Source organism: Ailuropoda melanoleuca, chromosome 16 (assembly GCF_002007445.2).
Source record: "Ailuropoda melanoleuca isolate Jingjing chromosome 16, ASM200744v2, whole genome shotgun sequence".
Classification (NCBI taxonomy): Eukaryota; Metazoa; Chordata; class Mammalia; order Carnivora; family Ursidae; genus Ailuropoda; species Ailuropoda melanoleuca.
This window is the reverse complement of record NC_048233.1, coordinates 51,261,844-51,284,293: the sequence shown is the minus strand read 5'-3', so window position 1 is coordinate 51,284,293 and position 22,450 is coordinate 51,261,844. Positions and strand designations below refer to the sequence as shown.

At 39.2% G+C, this 22,450-nt stretch overlaps 2 protein-coding genes across 2 annotated transcripts in view; both read right to left on the bottom strand.

Annotated features, from left to right (window-relative positions):
* Window positions 1-1,144: 1,144 nt before the first annotated feature.
* Window positions 1,145-20,090, bottom strand: LOC100474915 (L-lactate dehydrogenase A-like 6A). The gene is given in 13 exon segments (XM_011233514.3): window positions 1,145-1,175; window positions 1,177-1,298; window positions 2,118-2,241; window positions 2,715-2,823; window positions 3,733-3,804; window positions 3,807-3,902; window positions 13,245-13,418; window positions 14,735-14,769; window positions 14,771-14,835; window positions 19,315-19,337; window positions 19,340-19,411; window positions 19,414-19,435; window positions 19,863-20,090. Coding segments are annotated over 13 exon segments (1,173 nt in total).
* Window positions 20,091-21,757: 1,667 nt separating this feature from the next.
* Window positions 21,758-22,450, bottom strand: part of LOC100472384 (L-lactate dehydrogenase C chain) — a 38,719-nt gene continuing 38,026 nt past the window's right edge. The window contains exon 8 of the mRNA XM_011233500.3: window positions 21,758-22,317. Coding sequence (XP_011231802.1) covers window positions 22,153-22,317 — 165 coding nt within the window. The 3' untranslated portion in view covers window positions 21,758-22,152. The remainder of the gene's footprint in view (window positions 22,318-22,450) is intronic.

Below are 22,450 nucleotides of genomic sequence, written 5' to 3'. Positions count from 1 at the left end.
TAAAAATTAGCATCATTTATTCTGGAACACATAAAGTAAACTGTTTAATATGGGATATACCACATAGAAATCTAACTTTTGAAATATTTATTTGAAATTGAGGGATGTGAGTGCCTTTTCCTGTGACAGGTCCTAGGTGGCACCCTCCTACCAGTACTTGCTGAGATTTGTTACCTTTCTAGGCTTCACTGGACCATAACAGTTTTCATCGAGATGAAAGGAACAGAGTGGCAGGTGCCAAGCTGTACACCTGAGAATTCAGTCAGGCTACAGCTAAGTAGGAAGGCAGAGTGCCTACCTGCTTTTATTGTCACTCGAAGTCAGTCTTCTGGTAAGTGATTCTGTAGCCAAGTTTGTGACCACTCCATGAGCTCTGTTTCATGCAGAGCTCAGCTAAGTAGAACAGAATTTTCTGTAAAAATGAGTAGAAAATTCATGAGGTTACAAAGAAAGGAACAAATTAATTAAGATGTTTCAAGATGCTTAGGAAGCCAGAGAGCCTACTCTAGACTTCTTCCAAGAAAAGAATGCCCACTTTGGTCTCAGTCATCATTGAGGGGTTTATACAGTTTAGATCTTCTATAAAAATTATCAGAATGGGGGCGCCAGGCTAAGTCAGTGGAGCATGCAACTCCTGATCTTGGGGCTGTGAGTTCAAGTCCCATGTTGGACGTAGAGATTACTTTAAAAAAAAAAATCAGATTTTATCAGAATAAAGGCTAGCAAGGTAGAATCAAGGTTTAATTTAGTATTAGGACTGGGACTACCATTTAGTTATTTTTGTGTACACATCCATTTTTACATTGTATCAATGAACATATCAGCCAGCCAGAACAAAAGAATCAGAATCTCTATAAACACGGTATACACACATCATTCTTTTGAACCAAATGGCAAATTTTATACATATATATATATAAAACACATACACACGGGCAAGAACTGGGATCACGTAGGAACTGTAAAAACGAAGTATCGTCCAACATGTGGATGCTCAAACATCTAGAGGGCTAAATAGAAAAGTCACTGTTGCCCCCTTTTTCCACTTTCAGGAATTTAGGTTTATTCAAAATTTTGACATCTCTAGATTTCTGTATCTACTATCTCTCCTTCCTTAACTTCAGAATGGAAGCTTTCAGCAACTTTAAAGCTTGAGCTCCTTCTGAATTTCCCAGTTTCTTTTTCAAACGAGCCTCCTCTTCAGGGGTCAGCTTGACCTTTATGAGATCTGTAACACCATTCAGTGCTCCCAGGACACAAGGAACTAAGGATACTACTACTTTTATTCCATAGACGCCCTGAAAGTAAAGGCTTAATAATTCTTTCTTTCCTTCCTTCCTTTTCCTTCCCTCCCTTTCCCCCCCTTCCCTTCCCTTTCTTCTCTTCCTTCCTACAAAGGTCTGCAACATCAAAAACAACAATTGCCGGGTAAATGAGTATTTAACAGCTTTGTGGTATAAATTATGGCAGAAAAATAGACCAACAGGACACAGAGCAATACAAAGCAGATGGTTAGACATATCTATTGTGTGAACAATTTCACCAGCCATCTTTCCACATGGGCCCCAGGCTCTGGCCATGTTTGCTGGGAACCACTCTCCTTTTCCTATCTCCTTACCCCAAATCACTTCCTATCAGGGAATCACTTCACAATTCCTATTACTTTATTCCCAATCATTTGATTCCATTTTGCTTTAGCCTGTCACATTCAGACTAGCAGGAGAGTCTTACCCAGGCCCCAATTTCCCCTTCTCCTAACTGCTAGTACTTTTGTAACTAGTGCTTCTTTCTTAGGTCTCTTCACTGGACATAATTGGAAATCTTAGAGAACAACTCAAAATGGAGCAATATCTATCCACAGTGGTTCCCATTGTAGAGTTGAACATGCAAAAAAACTTACTTTTATATAATTGTAATAAATGCCAGGACAAAGGTCTACAAAGATAAGTCCCTCTACCACCAACACCACCCCTTTCTCTGTCTCCTCAGCAGCAGATACTTTCGGAAGAGTGATGTTTGCACAAGATCAACCTGAAAATTTAATCGTTCCTCACAAATGCTCTTTTACCCCTATTTTATGTTAATGTTAAATGATTTTTCAAACATGAACCTCCTACCTTACTTATGGTGGAAACTTGATGTATTCTCCTGAGATTCTTCAAAATACTTTCCATTAAATCAGCCACAGACAGGGAAACACCCCGAGAAGTATATCCTTTCTTTTTAATCATCTCATAGCCACTGTGGAGTTAGAAGAAATCATGAACATAAGAAGTTATCTTTAGAAGAAATGTCACAGAACATCCATTTTGTGGCAACCTATCTTGACAGTGCCACAAAAATGAAATGTTTCTGTAAGTTCCCCTAGAAATTTCTTAACAGCAGTTGGTTAAGGTAAACAGTCATGAGGGTAAGTATAGAGATATGGAAATTGATACGAAATCAATTTTACCAGTAACGGTACAGACTATATAACGGTTTAAAAGAGTGTATCGTCGGTCAGCGAGTGCCTGCTGTGTTCAGGGGTAGGCTCAGCAAGGAGTGGGACAGCCTCCACCCCTGCCTAAGAATTTATAATCTGGTGAGCTAATGAAAAGTGTGGGAAATAAAACAATGTATACTTAAGGGAGCTAATCTCTTCCCCCTGGCAGAGTTCAGGCTCACCTCTAACTTCCAGGGACCGAAAGTGCAAAACGAACATATTAGCTGGCAACTACTTCTCTGTGGACTTTCCCTTCTGCTCAGGATCTTTATCAGTTCCTGTATCTAAGTTCAGGTCCTTCAGAGAGACCCCAGCAATGTTCACTCCCCTCCACACAAGAACTAAGAAGACACCAAAAAATCTTATTACATGGTATTATATAACAGGCATTTTTTTTAAGCCTTAGCAAAACTGTTATAATTGCACTGAGTGGCTTTCAAATAGGAATGTTGACAGAAGTTATCAAAAAATTCAGATGTCTAAGTCCTGCCCCAAATATGCTAAACTAAGATTTCCCCCAGAGATAAGGCCCATAGTTCTATCATCTTGGCAGAGATTCTTCACACAAGACAGTGACGGTTTTAAACATTCACTATAGATAAATTTTAACCTTCATATGAATGGATTTCAAGGGTTCTTAGAAAAATGAAGAAAAAAAGGACTACCATCACCACAGCACCCCTCCTCTTCCCTATAATATTCTCCAGTCAATATGAAGAATTCGTGGGGCGCCTGCGTGGCACAACTGGTTGTGTCCTACTCTTGGTTTCGGCTCAGGTAGTGATTGCAGGGTTCTGAGATCAAGCCCCACATCAGGCTCTGCACTCAGCACACTGGAGTCTGCTTGGGTTCTCTCTCCCTCTCCCTCTGCCCTTTCCCCCTGCACTCAAGCTCTCACTCTCTCTAAAATAAATAAATATTTTTTTAAAAAATCGTGTTACTTGAATTATGGTACTGACATTTCTAAACCAGAGTAAGTATCATGTTACTTAGTGCTGCATTAAGAAAGTCCTTTTTTAATCATCCATATGTAGGATTATAGTAACATTATCACTTTTCAAATCTGTGAGTTTTTCTGGTAGACTATTGTTAAAATGTGCTTAAATACACTATTACAAGGGTCTAAAGGAGAAGCAGTCCCTTTTCCCCCAGTCGGGAGCTATTTTACTGCATGATGAACTACCTGTATGGTCAATAATGTCTAAATACATTTCAGAGAATGCACAGCTCAGCTGTGCTTTTAGGCTTACCACTCGAGTCTCCATGCTCTCCCAGGACCAACACATGACAGCTTTCAGAATGGATACCAAGCCTCTGCCCAAGAAATGGAGATGGGCAGTGTCCCGATTACAGCCACTACCGAGAACACGGTTTTTGGGAAATGCACTCAACTTCCAGGCTACGTAGGTTAAGATACCCACTGAGAAGAAAAAATTGTCAGAAAATGAGTTCGTGTCAGAAAATGTTTTTATCTAACAAGATACATTTTTTAGGTTTATCTAAAACTGGTAAATCTGATGTTTTATGGGAGAAAAAAACATGGTTCTTTATTAACTCCAACTATACCACAATTCCAACAATATCCACCCAATAGAAATAAATGAAAACCCTTTTTGTCTCTACCTTGCATCGTCTTTGTGTAAAACACAGTCGTAGGTTCACTCCGTAAAAAATTTTGAGAAATGGGTGCCTAGGTGGCTCAGTCGGTTAATCACTTTTTTTTTTTTTGTAAGATTTTATTTGTTTATTTGATAGAGAGCACAGCAGTCAGAGCTGCAGGCAGAGGGAAAGGGAGAAGCAGGCTCTCCGCTGGGCAGAGATGCCGACTTGGAGCTCAATCCCAGGATCCTGAGTTCACGAGCTGACCTGAGCTGGAAGCAGCCACTTAACCAACTGAGCCACCCAGGTGCCGGAGCATCTGACTCCTGATTCCAGCTTAGGTCATGCTCTCAGTGTCATGGGATCAAGCCCCCCAGGTCAGGCTCCACACTGGGCGTGTTGCCTGCTTGAGATTCTTTCTCTCCAGCTCCCTCTGCCCCTCCCTTCTGTCTCCCTCTTAAAAAAAAAAAATAAGGAAATGAATGCTCCCTTATCAAGTCTTTTAAATGATAGTTTTCCTCAGAGAATAACCCATTTAGAGCAAAAAGCTCAGTTAAGGTGGGAACAGAGAGAAACAAGCATAGATCTTAGAATGTCATTGTTGAGCAAAGCATAATCAGGACTTAGTCCCAGTAGGCAAAGGAAAAATTTTTGGTATAGCCTGATGGTTTGGATGTGTGAACTAGTTTAAACTATTAGCTTTATCAGAATTTTTTGTTCTTACTGAATTTAAAAAGTGGTAACTATAAGCCAAAAGAAGGTCAGTGTAGCTGTAGGAATAGCAAAAATGGAATTTTCAACAAAAAAGCATTAATAGGGATAGAGACACTACATAGTATATGAAACAATTCAACAACATATTGTAATCATGAATGTAGAAGCAATAATAAAATGGCCTCAATATATGAAGAAAAATTGGGAATTCCAAGGTGAATGTGACTCATAATCATTGGAAATTTTTAACATATTTAAATCAGTAATAATTAAAAATCAGTAGAAATTAGTAAAAACTTAGTAAAATTAATAAGTGCGACTGGGGGCGCCTGGGTGGCTCAGTCATTAAGCGTCTGCCTTCAGCTCAGGACGTGATCCCGGGGTTCTGGGATCAAGCCCCACGTCAGGCTCCTCCACTGGAGGCCTGCTTCTCCCTCTCCCACTCCCCCTGCTTGTGTTCCCTCTCCCGCTGGCTGTCTCTATCTCTGTCAAATGAATAAATTAAAAAATCTTTAAAAAAAAAAAAAGTGTGACTGAATATAGAAAAATCTTCATGCCCAATAAAGTTTTTTCCCTTAAATAATAAGGAACATTTACAAACACCATCAATTAACTAGATCGCAAACTAAGCCTTACTAGATTCCGAAGAGCTGTTATTAATCCCCTAAAAGTAACAAAATACCACAGAAACCTCCCAAAAAAGTACCAACTGGTTTATTTATATTCGCAAATGCATCTTGAAAACAAAAAATCAGTGACAAGAGTTATTAATCATAAAGTAAAAGGAAGTAAAAGAACAGACAATACTAGGGTTAAAAAAAACTATAAAACAGAAGGCTAGTTGTTGGGGAGAGGAGAACTTCAAATTAGAAAAATATTTAGCAAAACTAGGAGGGGAAAGGGCAATGTCCCAAACAAACAATATTAGGAAACAGAAGTAATCACAGAGAAGTTCAAAAAGTCATAAGATATGACCTTAAGGCTGGGAGGTTTGATTGCAGCAGAGGGTTGGGTGGGGGATACAACTTCTCATAAAATATGAAATACATGCCAGTACATTTAAACACTTGGATGAAATGATCAAGTCTAGAAAACTTCCTCAAATGACTCAAGAAATGGAAAGTAAACATTAATGAACTATCGAAAATCTATCCCCGTACCATTTCAAATTATTTTCCAGATGAGTTTTATCAAAATTTCAAGGAACAGTTCATTCTTCTCTCATGCAACCTGTTTTTTATTTGATAACAAAAGATTTTGGTAGGAACAGTAAAACCCTGATACCAAAACTAAGCAAAGACCACAAGAAAAATAAACCCATATCATTTATTTACATAGATGCCAACAAGTACTAAATAAAATACTAACAAATATAATTAAGTGGGGTCTTTGAAACTACTTTATGACCAAGCAGAGTTTACCCCAGAAATGCAAAGACAGTTCAGTATCAGAAAATCAATTAATATACCACATGAGATATAAAAGAAAAGACATTAATGATTATTTGAATTGTAAAAAAAAAAAATTATGAAATTCCAAGCCCATCTAGGGTTTAAAAAATAAAAATCACCTAGGAAAAGCAGGAAACTTACTTAACCTCAAAAAGATATGTGTGAAAATCCAAAACAAACATTATACATAATGAAGAAAAATTAAAAGCATTTTCATTAAAAGTCAGGAACAAGACAAGGATACCCACTACCAGTGTTTCTAGTTAACACTGTACTGGAGATCCTCTTAGCTAATGCAATAGGACAGGGAAAAGATAAAGGTCTTAAGAATAAACAAGTCTTTATTTGGAGAGGGTAAAATTAAGAGAAAATGTTTGATAATCCATGAACTACCGAAATTAAAGAACAGAAAGAACAAAGAACAGAGACGTGAGACACCAATAAACACACCAACACATGCATTACAGTAACACTGGAAAGAGGAGAGAAAGAAGCACAACAGTTATTTGAAGAAATAATGGCTGAAACTTCCCAAATTGATAAAACATTTATCTGCACACCCAAGAACTTACGGAACTCCAAGTAAGATAAACTGAAAGAGATTCTCACTTAGACACAGTATAGTCAAACTACCAAAAGCCAAAAAGAATTATTGGAGATAGCTAGAGAAGCCGGAATCCTCGCATACAAGGGAGCCAAAGTAAGTCACCTGCTGACTTCTAACCTGAAGCAAAGGAGGCCGGAAGACAGTTGAATGACGTCCAAAGAGCTGTAAGAGAAACTCCACCAAGAATTCTCGACCTCGCAAATCCATATTTCAAAAATGAAGGCAAAATAGAGACATTCCCAAATAAAGAGTGAGAATTCAGACCTGCCTGACAATAAATACCAAAGGAAGTTATTCAGGCTGAAAGGAAGTAATACCACGTAACAATTCAAATTGAAATGAAGAAATAAAGAGCACTGGTAAGGGCGATATGTAGCAACTGCAAAAAAAAAAAAAAAGTATAATTTATATGCACATAATTTTGTAATATATATTTTATATATAAAACTTAGAAATATAATTTATAGATTAAAATGTGTGTATAGACACACACACCCTTATTTAAAACTGCATAAAGCAATTATCTATAAAATTTCATTACTGGGCCTACAAGACACAGAAATAAAAGATATTTGACAATAACAACCCAGAGGAGGGAGAAGAGAAAGAAGCTAGAGTAGAGCAAGGAAGTGACACCAGGCAGTAACTCAAATCCAGATGGAGAAATAAAGAATACCAGCAATGAAAAAATAAGGTCAACATTAAAAACTTAATAAATGTATAGATTCTCCTCTTAGCTTCTACAAAAGACATAAGATTATGTATATAAAGCAATAATTATAACACTATTGTTGATTTTGTAATATACATAAATGTAATATATAAAAAAATAGCACAAAAGTCAGTGAGGGACTGATGCCAAAATGGAACAAAGTTTCTGTATTTTGTTGGAATTAAATGTGCAAAAATGTGAAGTAGATCATAATATGTTAAGCTGTATGTTGTAACCCCAAGAACGACCACTAAAAAACAAAAACCCTCAAAAACCATAGTTAAAAACAAAGGAACTAAAATGGTACTTCAGAAAATATCACCTTAATGCAAAAAAACTCAGTAAAGAAGGAACTGAGGAACAACAGACGTAAGATATATAGAAAACAAATAGCAAAATGGCCAACATAAATCCAAACATATCAATAAAAACATTCAATGTGAATAAATCCATTCAAAAGGCAGAGTTTTGGGACCCCTGGGTGGCTCAGTCGGTTTAGCGTCTACCTTCGGCTCGGGTCATGGTCCCGGGACCCTGGGATCGAGCCCCACATCAGGCTCTCTGCTCGGCAGGGAGCCAGCTTCTCCCTCTGCCTCTGCCTGCCATTCTGCCTACTTGTGATCTCTCTCTCTCTCTGTCAAATAAATAAATAAACTCTTTAAATAAATAAATAAATAAATAAATAAATAACAATCTTTTTAATAAAGGCAGTTTTTCGAACTGGATAAAACAAGATCTAATTATATTGCTCTGCAGAAGAGTCACACTGTAAGTTTAAAAATATAAATAGCATCTGAAGCAAATATAACACTGTTAACTACACGGGAATTAAAAATAAAACAAAAAATAAAGATATAAATAGGTTGAAAGTAAAAGGATGGAAAATTATACACCATACAAATGTGAACCTGAGTAGTTCTATTAACGTCAAATGTTTTTAAAGTTACTAGAAACAGAGGGATATTTTAAAATAATAAAAAGTAATTCATCAGTAAGTTATAACAGTTATAAACATACACCCCTAAAATACATAAAGCAAAACTGACAAAACTGAAGGGAAAAGTAAACAATTCAATAACAAAAATTGAGAACTTCGACACCCCACTCCTGATTATGGATAGAACTGTTCAGGTAATCAGCAAGGACACAGAAGGCCTGAACAACCATATACTACCCACCAATGAGAACTACGTCACACAGAACCCCCAACCACGGCAGAATATACGTTCTCAAGGGCATTTGCCATCTTTTGCATGCTAGGCCACAAAATAAATCTCAACAAATTTAAGAGAGTTGAAATACAAAGTATATCCTCATACCAGAACAGAAATTTGAAATCAACAACATAAGGAAATCTGAAAAATTCACAAATATTTGAAAATTAAACAACACATTCCCCTAAGTAACAAGTGGTTCACAACAAAATCTTAAGAGATTCTTCCTGCCCCTGCCAAGTTATTCAGAGGCAGAGGCTCAGCCGCCATGTGAGGGCTGCCTCCACCCGTAACCTACCGCCGGGGCCCAGGAAGGCATTGCTGCTGGAAGTGTAGTGCACGTTCATACGGCTTCACAAGAGGTGCTGAAGACTGCCCTCGTCCCCAGCAGCCTAGCATGTGGAATTAACGAAGATGCCAAAGCCTCAGAGAAGCACCAAGCCCATCACGTGTGTTTCATCCAAACGTGATGAACCTACATATGCCAGGTGGTGAAGCTTCTCTGGTGGGCGCCAAATGAGCCTAACTAAGGTTGACAATGAGACTGGGGCATGAGCGGGCATCTGTAAAACTGACAGAGGGAAAACTCTATAAAGTGACTGGTTGCTGTCGTGTGCTGGTTAAGGACTAGGACCTAGAATCTCAGGCCAATGATGTCATTAAGGAGTACTCTGAATGCAAGACAAGAAATCAAAAACTTGGCTCTTGCTCCTCAAAAGAGAAAAAAAAGTCTTAAGAGAAATTTAAAAATACTTGAGACAAATGAAACAAAAACACACCAAAATTTACGGGACGCAGCTTCTCAGAGCTTAAAGGGAAATCAATACCCATAAATGCCTATTTCAAAACAAGAAAGATTTCAAATCAATAACATAACCTTCTATCTTTAAAAATAAGAAAAAGAAGAGCACACTAACCAAAGAGAAGAAAAGATAATGAAGATTAGGATGGAAATAAAAACGAAGCAACATAAAAATTCAATAAAGAAAACTACTGATATCAAAAATGGGTTCTTGGAAAAGATCAACAAAATTGGAAAATCTAGGCTGGCCAAACTAGATTGACCAAGAAAAAGAAGAAAAGGAATCAAATTACTAAAACCAGGAATGAAAGACAGGATCATCACTACTAACCTCAGAGAAATAAGATTATATGGGAATAGTATGAACAACTATGAGCCAACAAATGAGATAATTTACATAAATAGGTAAATTCCTAGAAAGACAAAAACTACTGAAACTTATTCAAATAGAAAATCTGAATAGACATACAACAAAAAGAGATTAAATCAGTAATTGGGAAATTTTCCCAAAAGCAAAGCCTTCACTAGGGAATTCTACTAAACATTCAAAGAGTACCAGTCATTCAAAAACTCCTCCAGAATGGAAGAAGGAACACTTTACAACTCATTCTATGAGGACCATATTATCCAAAGGTAGGCAAAGACCCCTCCAGAAAAACATCTGCCCTCAAGAATATAAATAGAACACCCTCAACAAGCGTTAGCAAACCAAATCCAACAGCATTAAAATGGATTAGACGTAATGCCTAAGGGGGATTTATCTGGGAATTGGCTTAACATCCAAAAACCAATGGGCATAATAATAAAGTACAAACAAAAAGAGCATTTGACAGGGGCATCTGGGTGCCTCAGGCAGTTAAGCATCTGCCTTTGGCTCAGGTCATGATCCCAGGGTCCTGGGATGGAGTCCCATGTCCGCCTCCCTGCTCAGTGGGGAATCTGCTTCTCCCTCTCCGTCTCCCTCTCCCCCTCCCCACCCCCACCTTATTCTCTCTCAAGTAAATAAATAAAATCTTTTCTTAAAAAAGCACTTGACAAAATCTAACCCCCATTCATGGTAAAAACCCTCAACAAACTAGGAACAGAAGGTAATGTCCCTAATACAATAAAGAGCATCTATGAAAAACATACAGTTAACGTTATCCTTAAACTGGGGACTAAGATAAGGATGCCCACTCTCACCACTTCTACACAATACTGTATTAGAGGTTCTAGACAAGGCAATTAGGCAAGAAAGAAAGAAAAACCATTCAGATCAGAAAGGAAAAATAAAACTATATTCACAGACATCATCTTGTATATAGAAAATCCTAAGAATCTTTTATCTAAAATCTACTAATCTAAAAATCTAAAAAAGTAGATATGTAGACTGAAAACTATAAAACATTCCTGAAAGTAATTAGAGAAGTCCTAAATAAATAAATAGGAAGATATCCTATGGACATCAGTCAGCGGACTTACTATTGTCAAGATGGAAATATTACCAATATCAGTCTGCAGATTCAACTTACTCTATCGAAATCTCTGCAGGCTTTTTTTGCAGAAATTGACAAACTGGTTCTAAAACTCATGTGGAAATGCAAAGGACTCAGAAGAGCCAAAACAATCCTGAAAAGAACAAAGTTGGAGGAGTTAACACCTCCTGATTTCAAAACTTACCACAAAGCCACAGTAATTGACACATGTCTACAAACTATGGAGTGATCTTCGTATGTTATTAAACTAAAGAAGATGGAAGGGCTCCTGGCTGGCTCATTTGGAGGACCGTGAAACTCTTTATATCGAGGTCGTGTGTTCAAGCTTCACATTGGGTGTGGAGAGTATGTAAATAAAATTAAAAAAAAAAAGAGGATGGAGAAAAGCGTACATAGAAACAAAAAACGTTTTATAAACGATAAAAAAAACTTAATGGCTACTTATGGAGGCTAAAGGGAAAAGAAGACAGATATAGAAGCTAGATTTCTTGTAGCCATATAAATATTTAATAAAATTATCAAACAAAATTTAAATAGCAGTTCCTTGGGGTGCCTGGTGGCTCAGTGGGTTAAGCATCTGCCTTTGGTTCAGGTCAGGATCCCAAAGTCCTGGGATTGAGCCCTCCCTTGGGCTCCCTGCTCAGCGGCGTGTCTGCTTCTCCCTCTCCCTCTGTCCCTCCCCCTGCTCCTGTGTGCTCTCTCTCATGCTCTCACTCTCTCAAATAAATAAAATCTTCAATAAATAAATAGCAGTTCCTCGATATCAAAATTAAATGAATAGGGGCGCCTGGGTGGCACAGCGGTTAAGTATCTGCCTTCGGCTCAGGGCGTGATCCTGGCGTTATGGGATCGAGCCCCACATCAGGCTCCTCCGCTATGAGCCTGCTTCTTCCTCTCCCACTCCCCTGCTTGTGTTCCCTCTCTCGCTGGCTGTCTCTGTCTCTGTCAAATAAATAAATAAAATCTTTTTTAAAAAATTAAATGAATAAACATAGTCATGTACTCAGTTTTATCTACCTGCAGACAAAAACCTATTCCAAATGACTTTAAAATACAATTTTTTTTAAAGATTTTATTTCTTCATTTGGCAGAGAGAGACAGACAGTGAGAGAGGGAACACAAGCAGGGGGAGTGGGAGAGGAAGAAGCAGGCTCCCAGCAGAGGAGCTCGATGTGGGGCTCGATCCCGGAACGCTGGGATCACGCCCTGAGCCAAAGGCAGACGCTTAACGACTGCACCACCCAGGCGCCCCTAAAATACAATAATTTGACTGAATATCGCAGCCTAGATTTCTGAGCTCCAGACTCAATCGGCTACCTGTTTGATATTTCTTCCTGAATGTCTTCAGATATCTCCAATTTAATATGTCTCAATTGGACGTCTTGATTTTTCTCCCCTAAACCCAATGCTCTCTCCCACTTCCCTCATTGATTCCCACCCCTTGAAAGCATCCAACCCAGGTAAATGGAGCCACCATCCAAGTAGCTGCTCAAGGAAAAAACCCAGAAGTCATTTTTCATTCTTCCCTGTCCCTCACTACATACAATCAGCAGTCCTGCACATTTTATCTCCAAAATATATCTTGAATTTGTCCACTTTATTCATGCACCAGTGAGGAGCTGCACAATTCTGGGAAGTCAGGCAGTAAACTGGAGTGCTACTTTCACTTCTGCACCCTCAATAATGTGGAAAACATCTCAGATATGAAAGTCTTTAGAATGTAAACTTCAAAAATAATATGATGAAGCAAATTATGCTTTCATACATGCTAGTATTTAAGGAAATCTTCAGTACAGTACATACACATTGATTACAACTGTGCAAAACACATGTTACCTTAACAAAATTGGAACATATTCTGGTTATTATATCAGTTTAGAATTTAAATATTTTTATCAGGGCTCCTGGGTGGCTCAGTCGGTTAAGCATCTGACTCTTGATTTCAGCTCAGGTCATGATCTCAGGGTCCTGGAATGGAGCCATGGGTCAGGCTCTGTGCTCAGTGGGAAATCCGCTCGAGGATTCTCTCCCTCTGCCCCTCCCCTTGCTCATGCTCTCTCCCTCTCTCCAATAAATAAATAAATATATATATCTTTTAAAAAAATACTTTTTTCTACCAAGTTACTAAACCCACCCCCACTGCCCCACACATAAAAATTCTTCACTGAACAATCAAAACAAAGCTGACCTGAATTGGAAACAATAATCAGTTTGCAGCATGGACTGTATTGGATAATACTGGGAATCATTAATTTAAACATGGACACATTTCACTGGACTAAATCAAGGCGTGTTTCTCCTTTGATCTGGCATGCACCTGCTATGATAATCACTATGTGGGAGTTTGTAGTGACAAGGTAATCTGGGGAAAGACTTGAACAGAAAATATATTATGGAAGAAAACATCTGACATTTAAGTACACCTTTCCTGTTAGGTTCAATCACGATACTGTATTCGCTAAAGAGTGGGCTTCCTTAGATCTACTATGCCCATAGCACTTTTTTAAATTCAGGAAATGTCACTAAGTTTTATTAAACTTCAGTAAGTTTTCCTTGTACATTTTTTAAAAACCTCCTAACAGGGGCACCTGGGTGCCTCAGTCAGTTAATCGTCTGCCTTTGGCTCAGATCATGACCCCAGAGTCTTGTGATCAAGCCCCGTATTGAGCCCCGCATCAGGCTTCCCGCTTGGGTGGGAGTCTGCTTCTCCCTCTCCCTCTGCCCCTCCCCCCGCTCATGCTTGCTCGCTCTTGCTCTGTGTCTCAAATAAATAAATAAAATCCTTAAAAAACAAAAAGAACAACTTAGGCTTTTGAGTCAAATAGAACAGGGTTCAAACCCTTACTCCACTTTATTTAACTTCAGTTCACAGATGATCATCTGTAAAAACCTCACAGAGCTGTGCTAAGGATTCAGTAGTATACATAAAGTGCTCAGCTCTAGCACAAGTATCTGGCACAAAACAGACAATCGATTATCGATAACTGTTACGATAACTACTATTACTGCTGCTCACAGGGACTCATTCTGGTGCTGCAGGAAACCCGGAAAATAAATGGAAGTAAAACCTAATGAAATCTGAACAAGATGTTACAAGTATAGAGAGTAGGGAGCAACCAACTTTATAAGAACTGAGGAACGGGCACCTGGATGGCTCAGTTGGTTGAGGGTCCGACTCTTGGTTTGGGCTCAAGTCATGATCTTCAGGGTTGTGAGACCAAGCCCCACGTCAGGCTCCATGCTCAGCAAGGAGACTGCTTGAGATTCTCTCTCTTCCTCTCCCTCACCCCCTCCTCCTGCTCATGCTTGCATGCAGGCATGCTCTCTCAAATGTATAAATCTTAAAAAAAAAAAAAAAAAAAAAACACCTGAAGAAGTCTTCATAAAGGGAGTAAAGATATGATTTTCTTATTTATTCATGTCACATTAGAATATTTATAGTACTTGGGGCGCCTGGGTGGCACAGTGGTTAAGCGTCTGCCTTCGGCTCAGGGCGTGATCCCGGCGTTATGGGATCGAGCCCCACATCAGGCTCCTCCGCTATGAGCCTGCTTCTTCCTCTCCCACTCCCCCTGCTTGTGCTCCCTCTCTCGCTAGCTGTCTCTATCTCTGTCAAATAAATAAATAAAATCTTAAAAAAAAAAAAGAATATTTATAGTACTTAACTATGACATTAACCCTTGCTAGAAACAATGTTTGGCATTTTCATGAAGATCCATTGTCTCACCAGTCCATTTGCCTTCATCAACATCCACAAAGGCAAGTTCATCACTGAAACCCTAAAAGAAATGAGTCAAAAGCAGGGGGAGGGAGTAAACCTCTTAATTGAGTGAAGGGTGAAAGAAAATCCTTATACCAAAAATCTATGTGTACCTTATGAGTTATTAGACTGAAAGGAGTCATAATATGTTCAACATTTCATGATATAAAAGTCCAAACCTGGGGCACCTCAGTGGCTCAGTCGTTAGGCATCTGCCTTAGGCGTCATGGTCCCCGGATCCTGGGATCGAGCCCCGCACTGGGCTCCCTGCTTGGCAGGGAGCCTGCTTCTCCCTCTCCCACTCCCCCTGCTTGTGTTCCCTCTCTTCTTGTCTCTCTGTCAAATAAATAAATAAAATTGTAAAAATATATATATATATAAATAAATAAACAAATGCATGAATGTCCGAACCAGAAGAGATACAAGTTACAAAGAAAGTTTCAGTTCACAATTAGGAAAACAACAGGAACTGTTTAATAAGTCGAAGAGTCTCTGAAGGTAGTGAATACCTCTTTAATTCAAGCTGAGGCTGCACAGTGACAAAGCAGAGATTCTGCAGAAGGAATTTCTCATCAGACTATGAACTCCTTGAGAATAGGAAGTGTTCACTCATCTTCACTGTGGTGCTTAGCACCCACCTAGCACATAGGAGCTCAGGAACAGTTTTTTAAATAAATGGATTAAAATATAAGGCTCCTTCCAACTCTAAAATTTTATAGTTCTATAATTAGGCAATATTACCCACAAAAACTAATCAGTACTATATATATCTAGCATGCTACTTTACATGTAAGAAAGGAGGGAAAATAACACATTTTATTTGCAAAAGAAACAGCTGAAGATACACAAGAAACTAATTTAAATTGGTGCCTATAGAGACGTTGGGGGAAAAGTTGGATGGAAACTAGATGAAATATACACTTTGCCAGGTATATCTGTTTACATTACTTTTATTTTGTAACCCTGTGAGTGTATTATCTTTTGAAAAAATGTTTTAAATAACTACAAATTAATACAAATTTTAAATAACTAAAATTTTCACTGAAAAAAAATGACTTTTCTAGTACTTAGAAATAAATAATCAAGCATCTACAATTTAAGCATATGTCCAACTTAATATTGTTGGATATTTTACTTTATTCTAATTAATGGAAATCCAAAGCCAAGCACTTTAAGTTTTAAACTACATCATAGCTGATTGTCTAAACTCTATCACAAGGGAAATGTTGTTGCTTAAGGAGATGCCAGTGCTTTCTAAATACTCTGAATTATTCAGTGATTGGAGTAGTATATAGCAGAATTATATAGTATCGATAAAATTATCTATGAAAAGCTATTTTTAAAAATATACTGTAAACCCAGTAGCAATGAGCACACCCAGCACCCAGACCTTGGTTTATATAATACCATTGTTCAATAACAAGAACTAGGGATCCTTGGAAAAAAGGCTGATTTGGGCCTAGAGCAGAAAATATATAAGACGAAGAAGCTGAAACATAGTGCCAGGGAATAAGGAAGTGCTCAAAACAAAACAGAGGGGAGGAGGGTGTGGGATTGGTATAGGCCGGTGATGGGTAGTAAGGAGGGCACACACTGCATGGTGCACTGGGTTTGTACGCAAATAACGAATCATGGAACATTGCATCAAAAACTAATGATGTACTGTGACTAATACAACATAATAAAAATTATAATAAAATAAAAAAATTAAAAAACACACCGTCTGTCGATGGGGTATGTTAAAGGCACACAGTAGTCGCCTGAATAAGCTTCCAGTGGCCAAAGCAGGAACAATTTGAGAAACAAAATCAATGAAGACATACTGGTTTATAACCCAAAATATAAAATAAAATCCACGAATCCATACTAATATTTACAAATGAATTAATAGGGTGGAAGAAACCAATCTCCTATGCAGAACTCCAAATAATTTATGTAGACATTCCACTCTCAGAGGGAGCATAACTCCCTACTCTGTAAGTGTGAGCTGTACATAGAGACTTCCTTCCAAAGAGCATAGTATGAAAAGGGGGGGAAAGAATAACTCTAAGTAGATAAACCTAATACCACCTCAGCCAGGTGACTGAGGTCAACACCAACCATGATAAGTCCTGTTTACAGTATGTACTCTGGTTATGATGTGATGAAAACGCCACTTTAAATCTGTGTCTTCCTCCCAAAAATCCATAACCCTAGTCTAACCATGAGAAAAATACCAAATTCCAATCAAGGGGCATTCTACAAAATACCTGACTAGTAATCCTCAATATTGCCACTTATCGAAAACAAAGTACAAAACGATCGATCTAGAGGAGCCTAAGGAGACATGATGACTAAATGTAAGGTGGTATCCTTGATGGGATCCTGGATCAGAAAAAAGGACATTAGGTAAAAACTAAGAAAATCTGGGTAATGTATGGATTTTAGTTAATGATGACATACAGATGTTGGCTCATTAATTATGACAAATGTACCATATGATGTTATTAACTGGATGTGACGTAAAGATAGAACTCTGTACTATCTTTTCAATTTTTCTGTAAATCTAAAACTGTTCTTTAAAAAATAAGGTATAAAAAAATAAAGTCTGTTACAAAAGTATTTTAACACAATCTCTCTGGACACTTTCATTACTTATAAAAATGAAGGTGGGTAGAATATCCGCTCTCGGCATTTGCTGTCCAATACTTTCTCCCTCTTAACATGCATTTGGCTTTTATTCTTTCATTCAGCTACTAAGCGTCTATTACACTAGGTGTGGTTCTAGATTTGGGATACAGCAATAAATGGAATAAAGATTCCTGCCCTCGTAGATATCACATTATATTAGTAAAAGTTTATGTATTGTGGTATAATTCAGTAATTTTAGAAAACATTGCTGTTTCTTTACTAGGTTTGTACCACCAATTTCGGCCGATAAAGTAATAGACAATTCCTATTGACAATTCTTCCTTATCAGCAAGGAGCTATTTAAGGTATCACCACCTCCTTGGGGCGCCTGGATAGCTCAATTTAATGAGCACCCGACTCCTGATTTGGGCTCTGGTCATGATCTCAGGTCCTGGGATGGAGCCCTAGGGAGAGCTCCACCCTCAGCGTTGGGATTCTTTCTCTCCCTCTGCCTCTGCCCCTCCCCCTGCTCACACACACACACTCTCTCTCTCTCTCTCTCAAATAAATAAATCTTAAAAACAAAAACAAAGGTATCACCACCTCCTTGAATGAAAGAAGTTGCCAAGGTTAGGGCCAGGAGAGGAAGAGATTAAAGTGAGCCTTAACCTGGGACTTTGTAGGGGTATGATGCACCACATTTTCTGAGACATACAAATGCTGCAGCTGTCAGCATCACAGAATTCAAGCTCTAGGAGCTTGTGGTTATTACCTATTTCTTATGGATAGCGCCCAATCCTTCCCAAAAAGGACCTCCAAAGCGAGATAGTAAATAAATTTTTACCTCAAGGTTTTCTGTACATATTATCTGTATACTTATCTATTCATGCAACCTGCCTTTAAAAAACAGACCTAATAATTACTTTTGGGATTTCCGATAACATATATAAAGCACATTGTTTTCATTACTATTGATGTTGACAACAAATGTATTGGTTTTCATGTAAGTGTATTCTTCATTAGCGATGACAACACAGCTGATAAAGGCATTATAGTTGATAGCACAAAACGAGTCATTGGGAATTCATAAGATTGCTAGGAGCAGCAGTTGACAAAGGCTGACGTTCTTAGTGCCTTAAGGACACTTACGTCATCTAGATGAAACCCACAGCCAATCCTTTAAATCCAATAATCATGCCAGGAATAAAGGCTATAGAAAGGCAGCTTCAGGAAATTTTATAGATATTCCATTAGTAAAAGCAAAGCATAGCTCCAAGCGTTTATTATTATTTACTAAAACATTATGGATTCAAACCAGGGTAATGTTCTTAGAAAGGGGTCAGAATCTTTTTAGTCCCCTGTCTAGTCATTTAACTGGAAGCTAACTTTATCTGCCATATCGATGCTATGAATTAAACACTAAAACTAACCTCAGATGGATAAGGAAGAAGGGAAATAAAGACAGAGACTAGGAAATAGGGGAGAGATTTTTAAAGGAAAAAAACCATTGTATTTGGTACTAGTAGGACACCCACAACTGACAAGTTGTACACTTTTATCCTGCACTCAATTTCTTCAGAGTGTGTGTGTGTGAGCTGTTTCCTACTCAAGTGAAGGGGTACTTCATACTGTCATCACATGAGCGAAAGTGAAATGTCAACATTCTAACACATAGGATACCATCATAAAAAATAGAAAAAGCACCCCAGGCCCTCTGGGTGAAACAATTAGAAAAGCACACCTTTTCCCCTGGACTAAACCAGCAGGGACTGGATAGGGCCCCCACTCACCCCTCTAAGTGGATACAACCTGCACAAGCATATGCAGTAGCCTTACATCCAGAGGAGGGAAACTTGGTTAACCCTATGGCACAAAGCGCATAACTTACTTTTAATAAGACGCTGATTGCTAGGCCAAAGCAACGGCTCCAGCTCCTATAATGGAGATTTTATTGCAATGAACGGCCTCCTCCGAAGTGAAATTCTTAGTTCACCCTTGACGGTCGCCATCTTGGAAACCCAACAGAGTGAGCAAAAACTGCAAAGCCACTTCGAGATTCGGAATTGACCTAGAGTGAGAAAGGCCTTATAGAGAACCCCTGGGTCCCGGTGGGGAAAGAGGCGCTGTAGACCCAACAGGGAACGACAAAAGTGGCTGCAGAGAAGCTGGGCGGTTTCTGGCCAGCAGCCCAACATCCAGGAGGCAAACCAAGGGGGGGGGCGCTGAAGGGTAGAGGTGGGGGTGGGCAGAAGGGTGGTACAGTTAAGAGGAATTAAGAAGGAGTGAAGGCAAAGGGGCTGCTCCACCAAAAATGATACGACGGTGAGGACAGCCCTTCCTCCCCTCCCATCCCCCTAGCCCAGCTCTCAGCTCCAGGACCGAGACCAGGCTCCCCAGGCTCCGGGGGAAGACTGCCAGGCACGCGGTACTTCCGGCCACACTCACGCGGGTGAAGGGCCAGCCACCCCTGACCGGGATGCGTGCGGTCTGCAAGGCACACAGAGCCATCCTCAGGCAAAAGAAATTCGCTCCCGCGGCGCCCACGCTCCGGCTGGTCCGCAGGACTCCAGCGGCCCCGCTCATGGCCGTCCCCTCGCGAGGCAGACGAAAAGAATGGAGGGAAACGGCAGAAGAACTGTTGAAGGCTGCAAAGGGGCAAACCATCGGCTACTGAGGCTGCGCGAGGCCGCGCCCAGCTCAGGCGGGCCTCGTGGAGTCTTCGCACACCTGGAGCAGACGAGCGGCCAAGCAGCGGGCTCTGATGCGCAGCACCTGCACTAGCGGAGGGCTGCGGTGTCTGTAGTTGGCGGGCTTCAGGGAGGCTCCTTGGGCTCCTGGGCTCTAAGAGCACGAGGTGCAAAAGATAACAATGAACTAAAGAGCCTCGGCTATCAAACGGGGTACTGCTTGCCCAGAACTCATCCACTGGAGAGGTCGAGTAAATTTCTCTTTTCTTTCTTTCTTTTTTTTTTTTTTTAAAGATTTTATTTATTCATGAGAGACAGAGGTAGAGGCAGCGGGAGAAGCCGGCTCCCCGCTGAGCAGGGAGCCCGATGTGGGACTCGATCCTATGACCCTGGAATCATTGACCTGAGCCAAAGGCAGATGCTTAGCCGACTGAGCCCCCCAGGCGCCCCCTAGTAAATTTATTTCTAACCAAACCTTATCTGGATGTATCCAATAAGGGCTTTTTGACTCTCCATTGGGAACTTTTTGCCAGAGCTGCTGGAGAAAGAGATCGCGCTACTTTTAACCACTCACAAATGTGAGCTAAAGCAGAAACAGTAAAAATTTTAAAACCCTCTATGCAAAGGGGATTTTTAAATAAGATACGAAACCCTTAGAATTTGATCAGTGCAGGGCTGATAACCATTTCCACTAGTGGATGGGAAAGCTCAACTCATTATTTATGAAGTGTTTTAAATGCAGAATCCAAAATTCCCCTCTTATCCTTTGTCTGGGATACACCAATACCTAATTGTTTTCTCATTTGTGAATCATAATACACAATACACCTCTGACAAATTCTTTTAGAAGAAATAGAGCAGTGTTTCTCAAACTTTTTTTCATTATCCCTCCCTCAAGGGCCTTTTTAGACTTTCTCCACCAATCCTTCAGCTCCACTCACCCCCAACATGAAATTAAAGATTAAAGAATAAGAGGGGCGGCTGGCTCACTCAGTCCATGAAGCAAGCGACTCCTGAACTCAGGATTGTGAGTTTGGACCCATATTGGTTGTAGTGATTACTTAAAAATAAAATCTGAAAAAAAATTACAAGATTTTCTCTGGTATGGTTGAACTTTAGGGAGTGAAACCTTTGTAATATCTAATATTTTCCCTCCACCGCCTCCCATAACCAATTTTACACTCTTGGGGGTGATATTGCACCCTGTTGAGAATACACGTTGTAGAGCAGTTTTACTTCCTAGAATATTCCTTGTAGAAACTATATTTTGCACCCTTTCAATATCTGCAAGGATTTCCTAAAATGAAGTTTTAATTTGGTGTACAAAGAAGAGCTTAAAAAAAAAAAAAGGCAAAATCCAAATTAGACTCCCCTATCCCTGCTATCCTAACTAAACTCTCTCATAATCGTGTTTTGTGCATTCAACGGAAGAGCTGAAAACAAGGTAAAAGAACAGAATGATGGGAAACTAATCATGTTCAGCAGTAGAGGACTAGAATGAAAACTATTCAGTTGGAATAATACTTACAGGTTTGAAGACATTTAATTTTTTTATACCATAAAAGTTTTATTTCTGTTTCCTTCTGATATACATGGTCTTAAAGTACTTAGTAAAGATCATACATAGACACCTGAAACTAATGAAGCAATATGAAGTAAATATTCCTGTGTCCTAACAGAAGAATGAAATTTTAACACTAGAGAAAGTGCTGGTTGTTTTGTGAGAAAAATCATGGTTTATATTATAATGGGTTGTTATACATACTCTACTACCTTGAAGGCAACTCTTACGTATGACGTACCTCAGAAGTATAACTTGCACCTGTACAGGTTGGGTATCATTAGAACAGAGCTATAAGAGATTCAGAGAGAAGAAATCCCTTTACCATTTCATTTTCCGGGCCTTGCGGGACTGAAGTTATGTCATGGGTCTCCAATGTATTTTTATTTTTTACAGATCAGATTAAAATACTTTCAAAATGTAAAATATACAGTCTGATATCTTCTTCTTCTATAAAACAGTGGAATATGAAGAGGCTTTAAAACATCAGCTCTTTTTGGACATTCCAGAGTGTGTCTGCACTCTTCTTAAAAAGGGCCTCCTCCTCCGAATTCAAGTTAACTTTCACAATATCTGAGACACCATTTCGCCCCAGGACACAAGGGATACTGAGAAAGATTTCTTCATTTATTCCATATAAGCCCTAAAAGGCAAAATTAGATTATTGTTCAGTAACCTGATATGGAAAAGCAGTTATGCAAGAGAGCTTCAGAACAAGAGGATACCAGAGACACCATGGAACTCACTAAAATCAGAGGGTGTCAGAGTAATTAATA